This window comes from Pteropus alecto, unplaced genomic scaffold, assembly GCF_000325575.1.
Source record: "Pteropus alecto unplaced genomic scaffold, ASM32557v1 scaffold86, whole genome shotgun sequence".
NCBI lineage: Eukaryota > Metazoa > Chordata > Mammalia > Chiroptera > Pteropodidae > Pteropus > Pteropus alecto.
In genome coordinates this window covers 11,275,827-11,290,251 of record NW_006442109.1, presented here as the reverse complement: position 1 = coordinate 11,290,251, position 14,425 = coordinate 11,275,827, and the positions used below count along the sequence as shown (strand labels likewise).

General features: G+C 36.2%; 1 protein-coding gene across 11 annotated transcripts in view; it reads right to left on the bottom strand.

Annotated features, from left to right (window-relative positions):
• The window catches only part of HERC1 (HECT and RLD domain containing E3 ubiquitin protein ligase family member 1), a 163,650-nt gene that overhangs the window by 128,693 nt on the left and 20,532 nt on the right, over positions 1 to 14,425 (bottom strand). For all 11 annotated transcript variants that reach the window (XM_025038950.1, XM_025038949.1, XM_015595937.2 and 8 more), the window contains one exon: positions 548 to 1,503. In XM_025038950.1, the coding sequence (XP_024894718.1) occupies positions 548 to 1,477 (930 nt within the window). In that variant the 5' untranslated portion in view covers positions 1,478 to 1,503. The remainder of the gene's footprint in view (positions 1 to 547; positions 1,504 to 14,425) is intronic.

Genomic DNA, 14,425 nt, shown 5'->3' with positions numbered 1-14,425 from the left:
ATTTTAGGACTTCTCACTATGTGAAATCATATATTTATTATCTGGTTCCCTTACTAGGCTGTTAGCTCCATGGGGAAGAAATTGTATTTTTCTCTGCTGTATCCCTAGGGACTAGAATAACACTTGGCATATAGTAAATACTTAATAAAAATTGAGAAGGATGAAATTAGAGATTTTTTTCAAAAGACCTCCACATTCACTAGCCAAGGCCCCATTTTTACATATAAGTTTACCACTACATAGAAAAGTTAGATGAATTTCCCAAGTTCACATAAGAAGCCATAAAACTATAATCCTGATTCCTGATCCAGTGGTCTATCTACACCTGATAGAGTGGATACTGACTTCTGATCCACTATACCAATTAGCCTGCCCTTGAATTACATATTCACATCAACATGTATAAAAATTTCTTGAGTATAAAATATTTAACTAACCCAACAATCACCAGTAAAACTCTCAAATCATTCACTATTAACACAAACTTATTAAGAGCTGAGTTGACTTTTCCCAAAATTGTTAGATAATAGAGATTTGTAATACATACCAAAGAACGCCTCATCTGCATTAATATCATCATAAAGCAGTCAAAGCTGATCATTCCTTCCTGGCTTGATAGTAATTTGCTTTTCTCCATGGAATTTACAACTGCTGAAGCCCCCAAAGCCATTTCTATCCATTCAAGAAGATATCGCAAAGAACCTCGCTGAGCTGCTAAACCAAGCAGCAACTCAGAAGCTAATCTACGACCTAAAGTGTCTGCCCCAGAATTGGGAATAGTTACTCCTTTAAGAAATGTTGTTACTTGTGATAAGCAGTCCAAGCCCATAGGAGGAATCTTGCTTTCATTTGCTAAAGACAATGGTGGCAAAGAGCTCACAACTTCAATTGCAGTATGAATAACATCGTTGCAAAGACTGAGACCGGGTCCCGACACAGGCATCATCCAACTTTGTCTTAGAAGTGCAAATAATAAACTTAGACCAGTTCGAACGCCCATTTCTATAAGTGCATCAGTGCTTGACCGGGGTCGTTCGCTAACAGAATGGACATCTTCTGAACCAGAGCTGCTCTCTGGAGAATGCTGTTGCTGTTTCACTTTGCCTTTGTCGTGGTATTTATTAGAAAGTGCATAAAAAACACGCTGGAGTACAAGCAGTCGTTTTCGAAGTGCCCCAGCAAATGGGGAATCTGAACATACCATCTTCGCTAGTGCTAGCTGGCTGCTAAGAAGGGCATCCAAATAGTGGTCCTGTTCATCACTTGAAAGAGACTCACGTTCAAAGTCTGGCAACTGTGGTCCTTTGAGGCACAAAACTTGTTGGGGCAAAGGTACTACTTCCTTATTGCTGACCAGTTTAGAATATAGAACAGCAACTCCCTCTCTTGTAGCAATAGATTCACTGTCCTCTGTAATCCAGGAGCTGTTGAGGTGTTCAAGCCATTTCAGTTTCACTGGCGGAACCATAGTTGCCATGTTGATTTACTCTTTAGCCATTAGTTCTATCAAGAGAGAAGAAAAAAAAGTCAAAAACTTATATAGGTGATTCATAAAATGTTTCTAAACTTCCACCTTACATTACAATTAGTGATTTCAAACTGTTAAAACACAAAATCTGGTCTTTAGTTAACAGTAATGTACCATGGTTATGTAAGATGTTAATTTTACAGGGAAATGGATGAAGGGCATATGGGAACTCTGTACTATCTTTGCAACTTTTGTGTAAATTTAAAAGTCTCCCAAAATAAAAAGTTTATTTTAAAAATTAGCGATTTGTGTACCCTTTTCTCTTCAGGTTCTAGTTCCACTCTCAGTACAACAGTGGGTTCTAAATGCTGACATCCCAAATTTCTATTTCCAACCCGCACCTCCTTCCTGAACTCCAAACTCATATATCTAATACACACACACGCACACACACACAAACTGCCCACTTGACTGCTCCATATAGATAGGTATCTAATACGCATCTCAAAGTCAATATATTCAAAAATGAATTCCTAACCTAAACCAACACTATCACCACCCCCTCCCAAACCTGTTCTTCCTGTAGATTTCCACATTTCAATAAATGGCAACTCTATCGTTCTAGTTCTTTTGACCAAAAACCTGAAGAGTCATCATTGATTCCTCCCTCTCTTATATTCCAAATTCACTTAGTCAGCTCTACTTTCAAAAAGTATCAAGAAGCCAAATAATTCTCACCCCCACCATTGCTAAAACTCTGGTCCAAGCCATCAGCTCTTGGATCACTGAAGAAGACTTCTTACTGGTCTCCCTGGACGTATTAAGGAACCACAACGACTCCAAAAGGGCAGAAATGATTTTGTATATTGTGTTTACTGCTGTATTCCAGCCCATAGTAAGTGCTTGGTAAGTATTCATTGAAAAAAAATGTACTTAAAAAAAGTACTTAAAAGTCCTCTAGGATATTCACAAACATATATCTCACAAAGGACCAGCATCCAAGATACATTAGGAACTCCTACAATTCAATAATAAAAAGGACAATGTAATTTTTAAATGAAACTTCACGAGATATATGAATGATCAATAAGCACAAGAAAAGTAGTCAACATCATTATTACCCAGAAAAATACAAATGAAAAACATAAAGATATATACTATTACACATTCAAAAGTACAGCTAAAATAAATGGCTAACGACACCAAAAGTAAGCAAAGATGTAGAATGAGAACTCTTATAAATCTCTGTGTAAAAAGAAACAATCACTTTAGAAAGATGTCCAGTAGTTTCTTACAAAATTAAACATAAATCTACTCAATGAACCAAAATTCCTCTCCTAGGGATTTACGCAAACTAAAACATATGTCCATAAAAAGGCTTAAATCAATGTAGTGGTTGCCCCTAGAAGGTGAGGGCATAAATAGACTGGGAAGGGACATGAAGGAATTTCTTGAGGTGATGGTAACACTGGATTAAAAGACGTATGCATTTGTCAAAACTTAGTGAATATACCCTTAAGATTTTTAAATTTCATTGTATGTAAATTTTACTTCAATAAACACTGAACCCCAGTTGATACGCATACTGAAGTATATTTAGGGGTAAGTATACTGATGTCTGTAATTTATTTTGAAATGCATCAAAAAGTAAAATGCATTGATATCTGTGTGTGTAAAGATATAGATAGATATGTGATAAAACAAGTATAGTAAAATATTAATGGTAGAATCTCAGTGGTGAGTATATTTCTGTTCATTTTAAAATCTTTTCAACTTTGCTGTATGTTTGAAAAGTTTCTTCATAAAATATTGCAGGAGAGGTGAGGACTAAGTCCTACCTTTTAAGCTAGTCCCCAGAATGGCAGTCATAACAGCTGGTAGTAGAGAAAGATCCTGAAACACTGAATGGCATTTTATTTTCATGATATAGATAGATCTTCAAGAAAGAACTCCAGTGTTAGAGAACCCAGACTAATTAAAAGGAGTTTCCTGTTTCTCAATATGCCCTGTTAAGTTCTAAATATAAATTTGATGACACTTCCCTTCTCAAGCTTGATTACTATGCTTAATTTATCTTTATTAGATATTTGGAAAGTTTGTATTTGAGAAGGGGAAAAACACAAGCCTTCTCCCCCTTCATTAAGTAGTTCTTAAATATTGTGCAGAAGATATAAAAGTACCTTATTTATCTCCATCCCTGAAAGCCATAGATAATTCTGCTTTGTTTTTCTAATTTTGCTAGTTCGATAGCTATAAAGGGACATGTTGTTGCTCTAACTTGAATTTCCTTGATTACTAATAAATCTGAACATCTTATGTTTATTGATTATTTGGATATACTCTACTAAAAAATACTTATTCATGTCTTTCTAATCATGTATTTTTCTACTGGGTTATCATTCTTGTCAATTTATAAAAAGTTTTTATACTTTATCATTGTCCTCAACATTGCAAATATTTCTTCTATCCTCTGCATACACACACATCTTTTCTTTTATAGCTTCTGCTTTCTATTCTCGGTTAAAAGAGCATCCCTCCACCTTCACACTCAGATTACAGATCATACAGGTATCCACCTAGATTTTCTTACACATGAGTCTTTAATGTACCTGGAATTTTAGTAACTCCTACATGGTATAAAACTGGATTCCAATTTTATTTCCAGGTGGATGGCTAGTTGTGCCATCAACAATTATTAAGTAATCCAAGACTTCCAAGACAGCTGAGGACAATGGCAGTTGCATAACTATCTCCCCAAATTTATTTCTAAACGATAAGAAGAAAAAGAAATTCTACATAAAACTACCCCTGCAGCATAAGAAATTCTACATAAAACTACCCCTGCAGCATTTGAAGACACAGATTGACAAAATTAAAAATAAACTGTGAATAAAAAGAGAAAAATCACCACTCTCACCTCCATCCAGGCACAAGGCTTTGTGGCAAGCAAAAGCAGACTAAAAAAAAAACTGCAGAAAAGACAGAAGAGAAAGGGTAGTGAAGGGGCCTAAAGGTTATTTGGAATGACTGTCAGAAAGATTAAATCCACAATAAATCTGAAAATACTGGAAAAGTGTCCAGGCAGAACAGACTACAAGGAAGAGATTTCAAAGTATGTTTAATTTAAAGGGATGGGTATGACTTAAAGGAACACATATAATTTTAAAAGACAGGGGTGATTAAAGGAGCATTTTTTGAAATGTGTAGAGAAGGAAAAAAAAAAGACAAAAAGGAAGAGAGAAGTATCCTTTAGCAACTGGTGGTGAAGGGTAAAAGAAAAAGAGGTGAGAAATGTTCAGGGTTCTGCGAGATAAAAGAACCATAAAATTGGACACTTACAAAGCTCTTAAAACAACAACCAAGAAAACACTCTGAAGTACTTGGACTTTGCTATAGTGACATAAGAGGGTGCCATTAAATCAGGAATATTATAGAACACTCAATACCATAAAAATGAACAAGAGAAAAGTCCATACAGAGCAACTGCAGAAAATCATATAAGTGTGGGTTTATTTCTGGGCTCTCTAGTCTGTTCCATTGATCTATGTTTCTGTTTTTATTCCAGTACTATGCTGTTTTGATTACTGTAGTCTTGTAATATCATTTGATATAAGGTAGTGCGGTATCTCCAACTTTGTTCTTCTTTCTCAATGTTGCTTTGGCTACTTGAGGTCTTTTGTGGTTCCATATAAATTTTAGGATTATTTGCTCCAGTTCTGTGAAATTGCCTTTGGTATTTTGATACCAAAGGGATTGCACTGAATCTGTAGATTGCTTTGGGTAGTATAGACATTTTAACAATGTTAATTCTTCCAATCCATAAGCATGGGATATACTAGGTATTTTATTCTTTTTGATGCAGTGGAAATGGGATTGTTTTCTTAATTTCTCTAATAGTTTATTAGTGTATAAAAATAGATTTTCAAATATTATTATTTAATATATTTGCTACTTAACTGAATTCACTTATTAGTTCTAATAAGTTTTTGGTGAATTCTTTAGGGTTCTCTATGTACAGCATTGTGCATCTGCAAATAATGACAGTTTTACTTCTTCCTTTCCAATTTAAATGCCTTTAATTTCCTTTTGTCTGATTGCTGTGGCTAGGACTTCCAATACAATGTTGAATAAAAGCAGTGAAAGTGGATATCCTTGTCTTGTTCCTGATCTTAAAGAAAAACTTTCAGCTTTTCACCTTTGAGTACGATGTTAGCTATGAGTTTGTCATATATGGCCTTAATTATATTGAGGTATATTCTGTTTATCCCCACATTGCTGAGAGTTTTTATCATAAATAAATGTTGGGTTTTGACAAATGCTTTTTCTCCATCTATTGATACCATCACATGATTTTTACCCTTCATTTTGTTTATGTGGTGTATCATGTTAATTGATTTGTGGATATTGAACCAGCCTTGCATCCTAGGAATAAATCCCACTCGATCATGATGTATGATTTTTTTAATGTAATGCTGAATTTGGTTTGCTAATATTTTGTTGAGGATTTCTGAATTTATGTTCATTAGAGATATTGGCCTAAAATTTTCTTTTTTTGTAATGTCTTTGGTTTTGCTATCAGGGTAATGCTGGCCTTGTAAAATGAGTTTGGGAGCCTTCTCTCCTTTTCAATATTTTTGGAATAGTTTGAGAAGGATAGGTATTAATTCTTTGTGGAATGTTTGGTAAAATTCACCTATGAAGCCATTTGGTCCAGGGCTTTTGTTTGTCAGGAATTTTTTGACGACTGATTTGATTTGGTTAGTAGTTATCAGTCTGTTCTGGTTTTGTTTCTTCCTGATTCAACCCTGGAAGATTGAATGTTTCTGGGAATTTATCAATTTCTTCCAAGTTGTCCAATCTATTGGCATATAATTGTTGTAGTATTTCCTGAAAATCCTTTGTATTTTGTGGTGTCAGCTGTCATTTTTCCCTTTTTATTTCTGATTTTATTTATTTGGGCCCTCTCTTTTTACCTTGATGAGACTGGCTAAAGGTTTGTCAATTTTGTTTACCTTTTCAAGGAACCAGCTCTTGGTTCCATTGATCTTTTCTACTGTCTTTTTGGACTCTTTCATTTATTTCCACTCTAATCTTTATTATTTCCTTCCATCTACTCTCCTTGAACTTGGCTGTTCTTTTTCTAGTTCCTTTATATGTAAGGTTATTTGTTTGAGGTTTTTCCTGTTTCTTGAGGCAGTCTTGTATTGCTATAAATTTCCCTCTAACACTGCTTTTGTAGTCTTAAAAAAAAAAAAAAATCTGGTACATGCTATAACATGGATGAATCTTGAGAGCATTATGCTAAGTGAAATATTATGCTAAGTGAAATAAGCCAGTCGCAAAAAGACAAATATTGCATGACTCCACTCATATGAGGTACTTAGTGTACAGTAGTTCCCTCTTATCTACAGTTTCTATTTCCAAGGTTTCAGTTACTGGCAGTCAACTGAAGTCCAAAAATATTAAATGAAAAATTCCAAAAAGAAACAATTCATAAGTCTTAAATTACGTGCTGTTCTGAGTAGCATGATGAAATCTCACAATGTCCCACCCTGGATGTGAATCATCTCTTTGTCTAAGGTATGCATACTGTAACTGCTACCTGCCCATTAATCACTAAATAGCCCTACGGTCAGAAAGTCAATAGCTAGGTCACAATGCCTACATTCATATCACTTCATCTCATTGTACAGGCACTGTATTATCTCATATCATCACAAGATGAAGAGTTGAGTATAGTACAATAAGATATTTTGAGAGATACCCCCATTCACACAACTTTTATTACAGTACATTGTTGTAATTATTCTATTGTATTATTAGTTATTGTTAATCTCTTATTGTGCCTAATTTATAAGTTAAATGTTATCATAGGTATGTATGCATAGGAAAAAACATAGTATACATAGGGTTCAGTACTATCCACAGTTTCAGGCATCCATTGGGGGTCTTGGAACATTTCTCCCACAGACTAGGGGAAACTATTGTAGTCAAAATCAGAGACAGAAAGTAAAATGATGGTTGCCAGGGGCTTATGGTAGGGAGAGATGGGGAGTTGATATTTTGATGGAATAGTTTCACCTTTACAAGATAAAAAGAATTATGGAGATGGACTAAGGTAATGGTTACACAACATTATGAAAGTATTTAATATCATTAGACTCTACACACAAAAATGGTTTTAAGATGGTAAATTTAATGTTATAGGTATTTTATCACAATAAAAAGTTTTTTTGAAAAAAAAAAGGCATATTGCATAAGGAGAAGAAAAAAAAGAAGATACTGTGAAACCAAGGCCAGATCTATGGCTCAGAAAGGTGAAAAGTTGCTTCACATAACAAAGAGAACAAAGAAACTGCTCACCCTTGGTCTGGGAGTCTACATTAAAAGTAAAGAAGCAAGCTTTGCAAGTAATACGAAGAAGCAGGAGGAGGTGTGACCACTCTCAGATTAGAAAACCTGAATGTATCAAAGAGAACTAGTAATGCAATACTGTAGTCAATAAAGTTTGTTAGGCTGAACAAAACGCATCAAAGAAAAACATTAAGAATGCCCTTACCTTTTCCCATACCACCAGCTATGTAACCCATGCTACTCCATGTCTGGTCTGTTTCTTCTATTATAGGCAAGATTTACCCTTTTCCATCTTAGAATTTTCACATACCCCAGCACGCATACTTTTGCATATGTGTATCACTCCCTAAATAACTCTCAAATTTATCCATATACCTCTATGTTCACTCGCCCATGTTACAATCATCTCTCATCTCGACCACCAAAATAATCTACTAAATGACTATCTGCATCCTCCTTTGCTTCCCAGGCCAGAGAAGTGTTTTAAAAAACAAACCTGCTTGTGTCCCTCCTTTGCTTCAAAATCCTCTGAACTATGAAATCTTATTTACTTCAAAATAATAGAAGAGGCAAGGAAAGTGGATGGGAGCATGTGGTATGATGGGAAATAGATATTTGCTCTTTGTCTAGTTTAGTCACATAGCATCTTAAACTCTTGGAATCACTGGATTAGTAAGAATAGCTTTTGTATGCTAACAAAATAAATGGTGGCTAGGGGACCCTAGATAGCTTCAAGATGGGGGCAAGTGGTCTCTAATCAAGACTAAGCCATGATTAGAAAGTTGAAATTTTCAGCCCTAGAACCCTCATCTCCAAGGTAGGGGGTGGAATAGGGGATGAAAATTGACCTAAATCACCAATGGCCAATGATTTGACCAATGCTGAAGTAATAAAACCTCAATAAAAACCCCGAAATGACACGGTTTGTAGAGCTTCCAGAATGCCCAAGGAGGACATGGAAGCTCTTTGCACCATCCTTCCACCACCCTACCCCAATTCCTACAAATATCTTGTCCTATGCATTTCTCCATGTGGCTGTTCCTGGGTTGTAGCCTTTATAATAAATCGGTAAATACAAGTAAAGTGTTTCCCTGAGTTTGTGAGCCATTTTAGCAAATTATCAAACATGATGAGGAGGTACTGGGAACACCCAATTTATAGCCAGTTAGTTGGTCCGAAGTATAGGTGGCAACCTGGGACTTGCAATTGGCATCTGAAGTGGGGCCAATTCTGTGGGAATGAGCCCTTAAACTGAGGGATCTGTGCTAATTTACAGTATTTAGTGTCAAAACTGAGTTAAATTGGAAGACACCCAGTTAATGTCTGGAGAGTTGAAAAATTGGCTGGTGTGAGGGAAAACTCATACATTTGGTGTCAGAAGTGTTGTTGAGTGAAAACAGTACAAAGGGTATAAATGAAATAAAAATGCTCATGAGTTGATAACTGTTGAAACTAAATGTTGGGAAATAATCTCTCTCCCTCTCTCCCTGCATATGTGTGTATAAAATTTTTCTATAATAAAAGTTAATAAAGCATATTTAAAAGGGAGAAAACTTAAACTTTTTTCAGAAGCTTTTCGATAGTTTTACTCTAAAAAACAAAATCTCTCTGATGGCTGAGAAGGCCATGAACTAACCTCCCCTCTCCCCCTCTTCCCCGCCCCGCCGCCTTACTCTTCTCCCTTCTATAGCTACACCTGAGATGTTCAATTCCCAGAAGGTACCATGCTCCTTTCTACTGCAGGACCTTTGCACATGTAGTTCCCTCTATTTAGAGCCTGCCTTCTCCATCCTACCCTCTTTCACCCTATTAATGTCCAATCACAAGATTTCAGTTTAAACAACCCAGTACCAGGGACATATTAGGTACTCAATAGTTACTAGCTGAAATAAATGTCACTTCCTCATGGAAGCTATCCCTGACAGTACCCATAGGAGACCAGGTCCCTCTTAAAATGCTCACCCAGTACCCAGTACTTTACCTTCACAGCATTTTGCACAGTTTGCAATTATGTATTATTTGTGATTATTTGTTCAGTGCCTTCACAAACTAGTCTAGAAGGTCCATGAGGGCAAAGACAGTTTCAAATTTGTTTATACCCCCAAGTGCCTAACAAAGGTAAAGCACATAGAAGGACCTCAATAAATATTTGCTGAATTGAAGTGAACAACCTGGATCTATGTAGTTCATTATTTACACAGAATCTAATTTAAACTTAGAACTGATGTAATAAAAGCACTTTATTTTTTTTTTATTTTTTTTAATGAAAGTACTTTAAAAGAACTGATTCGAAGTATGGCAGTATCATAGTCGACAGACCCCATGGATTCTGTCTTCGGTCCATTTCTATCTCCTCCTTTCATTGTACATACATTTTTGAGAGTTATTCCAGCTACTTCCAAGGCTTTCACCTACTTCTCATATGCTAGATTTCAGTCCAAATTTCTCTCTCCTGGACTCTAGCCCTGAATATCCACTGCTAACATGATATACGCACACACACGTCCCAAAGGAATGTTAATTTCAACATGTTTAAAACTGAACTTGTCATTCACTATCACCCCTCCGTCACACCCACACCTACACTCAAATAAATTAATGGATTTAGAGCTTCATAAAAGAAAGAGGTCAATAAGGTTACTTCTTAAGGGCATTTCTAGAATTGGAGGAGGGACAACCCATTTACAAAGTTCTGCAACTGAAACTTAAGTACACACCGTGATCCAGCTCTCTCCACCCCTGACTCTAAGGACTTCCCTTTTAGAGGGTTTCATTAGGCTGACTCACTGACTTTTACTCATTAAACCACACAAATTATCAATGTTTAGCGACACAAAATTAAATAGCTGATAAAAAGAAAACAGGTTTTTTGTTATTACCCCTATTTAGAAAGTGAGTACACTTAGAAAAGGAAAGACATGTTGAATATGCTGGCAAGTTGTTTTGTTACATCAATAATGAGAACTAGTCAAAAAAAAAAAAAAAAAAAAAGAAGCAGACATGCTTATTCAGCAGGTAAAGAACTATAGACAAAATTAAATCAAACTAATGGGTTTTGCTTGTATTCAAGAACCACCAATTCACAATCCTGATGAACCAGCTAAATACTGGCAAAGAAAAAAAAACTGCCGTTGTTTTGTTTTGTTTTGAATTTACAGTAATGGTTAATACCACTAAAGGCCAATTGTTCTTTTTCCACTCATGGCCCAATGCACAAATCCAAATTTAATTGCATACATAAAAAACCAAATTCACCAATAAAAAGAGGGGTTGTAAAAATTATCAAAGCACTGGAAAATAAACCAAATAGCACTACTACTGTCTTTCTAAAGCTGAAATAAATAAGGGAAGCTGAAAGATTTGAGTACAGGGGTAGGCTTAATAGTTACTACGAGTGAATTTATAAAATTCTGAAGCTTTCTAACATTCTCTAGGTGAACAGAAAAATAACAGCAGTTAACCCTCTGAGCACTTTCTATGTGGCAGGCAATGTCTAATGCTTTACATGTATTATCTTAATAAATCTCAGAGCAACTCTAAAAACTAGGTGCTCTTATTATTACCCTGAGAGAAAAACAAAAAACAAAAACAAAAAAGCAGAGGCGAGAGAGACTAAATAGTTTAACCCAAAGTCACACTGCCAGTAACTGATTTAGTAAGGATTCAAATCAAAGCATTCTGACATCCAACCCCTTATTTATCTATCTATCTATCTATCTATCTATCTATCTATCTATCTATCTATTTATTTATATTTATTTTTATGGTGACATTGGTTAACAAAATCCAGTAAGTTTCAGTTATCTATCTATCTATCTATCTATTTATTTATTTTTATGGTGACATTGGTTAACAAAATCCAGTAAGTTTCAGTTATATATTTTAACAGTAAGGCATATATATATATATTTACACTGTGTGTTCACCTCCCATAGTTAGATTTCTTTCTGTCACCACATATTTGACCCCTAATACCCCATCTCTCTCTCCCCTCCCCCTTTCTCCCTATCCTCTGGTAACCACTAGTCTCCTGTCAATGTCCATGAGTCTCTGTCCTGTTCATTTGTTGCTTTTAGGTTAATATCTTACATATAAGTGATATTATGTGATTTTCAACTATTTCCGTCTGGCTTATTTCTCAGCATGATTATCTTGAGGTCCATCCATGTTGGACAACCGACCTCTTTCTTAACCACTAAATAATGCTGCTGCTCGTTACTATCATAGTGGTTTAACATGTTCTATATCACGCTAAGTTTTTTAAAATTAAAAACTTCCAAAGGTTTCAATGAATTAATTGCTAATTCAGCTCCTTTTTAGAGTCCTGTTGCTATGATAAAATCTATTCCTCCCAGCCACCATATCATGATCATTAAATGATCCCAATCAGATAACAACAACGATAAAACATTTGTCACAGTCCTCATCAGAAACCTGTAGGACAAGAATGCAAAGGACTGAGAATAGCAAACTAACTCATAAACTGCCAGTGGGAATACAAAATGGAAAACAGTTTGGCAGTTTATTATAAAACTAAACATTTGCTGTACTTACTAGTATATATGCATCGAATCCACTCCTTGGGTATTTGCCCAGAAAAATGAAAACGCATGATCACATAAAAACTTGCACGTGACTGTTCATAGGAGTTTTATTCACAATAGCCAAAAATTAGAAACTCAGATGCCCATTAACTCATCAATTAATGAATAGACAAATTACAGCATATCAATACAATGGCATATTACTCAGTAAAAGAAAAAAAACAAGGAATAAGCTACTGATACAAGCAACAACACAGATAATCTCAAAAGCATTATGTTACATGAAAGAAGCCAGACACAAAAGATGACATAACCATGCTTCCATATATATATAAAATTCTAGAAGAAGCAAAACTATTATAGAAAGCAGATCAGTGGTTGCCAGTGGCTAAGAAATTGAGGGAGCAGATTAACTACAAAGAGATACAAGAGAACTTTCTGGGGATGATGAAAATGTACTAGGACTGTGGTGGTAGCTACATAACTACACACATTTGTCAAATTTGTCAAATTGTTCACTTAAAAATAGTAAATTTTATTGTATATTAATTACTCCTCGTTAAAGCTGACCAAAAACAAAAAACCCAACTGGCTTGCAGAACTCTTGCCTCCTCCTGTCCATTTAATGCAAAAAGGTTCTGAAATCTCCTCTTTTTTCTTATCAAAACACATTTTTTTACATCAACTATTTCTGTTCATTGTGAAAGCTTAACCCAAATCCACACCTCTGGCCAGCTCCTCTGCAGAACATTGGTCTTAGTTTCCAAATGCCTGGTGGACATCACTGTGCTTCCCACCTTCACTTCACCATGTCCAAAATTAACTTCACCATCTCTTCCAGCTTCCCTACCCCCTAATGCTCTCCTATTCATCCTCCTACATCCTTACAAAACCAGCTCCTTCTGATACATCACTCAAATATGAAGTCAAAATTGTAGAGTAGTCTTTAATCCAAGTCTTGCCTGATTTGTTATTGTGTACCTGTCTTCATCACAACTCTATAAAAAGACTTAAGCTTTTCAAGGCTGGTACTCTGTACTGCTCCCTCTTTTGTCCCTTTAAGCCAGGGGACCCCAACCTCCAGACTGCAGACCAGTATAGGTCTGTGGCCTGTTAGGAACTGGGTCACACAGCAGGAAGTGAGTGGCGGGCAAGCAAACGAAGCTTCAACTGTATCTGCAGCCTCTCCTGAGTGCTAGCATCATCACCTCGGCTCCACCTCATATCATTAGGCATTAGATCCTCTTAGGAGCATCCATCCCTAGTGCCAAAAAGGTTGGAGACCGCTGCTTTAAGCCACTGGCACCCTACCATACTTGCTGCAGGGACTCGGGAACTCCCTCCAGCAGATGAATTAATTCTGGCCTAAACAGTCTACAGAGAAAAAAATTATATATCCCACGGAGGCTATAAGGATAAATCAGATAATAGATTGCATTCTCCTTTTTTTGTTATAAATAGGAACTCTGATGGAAGAGATTTTTTTTTTAAGAAAATGCTCAAAGTCCACGAAACTCACAAGACCTACAAGACCATTTTCAGTACAACATTCCTCTGCTTACAAATTCACAATAATTTTAAATGGGTTCTGGGCTAGGCATTCTCTATTTGTCTCCAGTTTCCTGCAACTTAATCTCTGCCCTTCCATGCTCTGCTTTGTACCCTCTGAGGCTGACCTCTAGGACTACACTGCCCAAGATCCCTTGACCTCCAGTTGGGTCAAGCCAATGAGAGGCACTAGCAGGACATCAGAGGATGAGAAGAAAACAAAATCGGAGACCTTGTTTCCCTAGCTCCCTCCCACCTCAGAACCGTTCCTCTATGGCCACAGGTCCTATCCACTGCCTTGGCTTCCAATGCTCCAGCTCTCATCTAGCTTCAGTGTTCCTGTTCTTGCCCTGCTGGCTTAAAAGTATCAATGGCTTCCAGATAGTACCAGGCCTTGGAATTTCACCATCCCTTGTTGCTTTCCTTAATTCCTACCCAAACCTCTATAACTAGTCCATTTATTTCCTGCCAGAACCTTGAGTGATACAGCTCCACAGGCTTAAAATTCTCA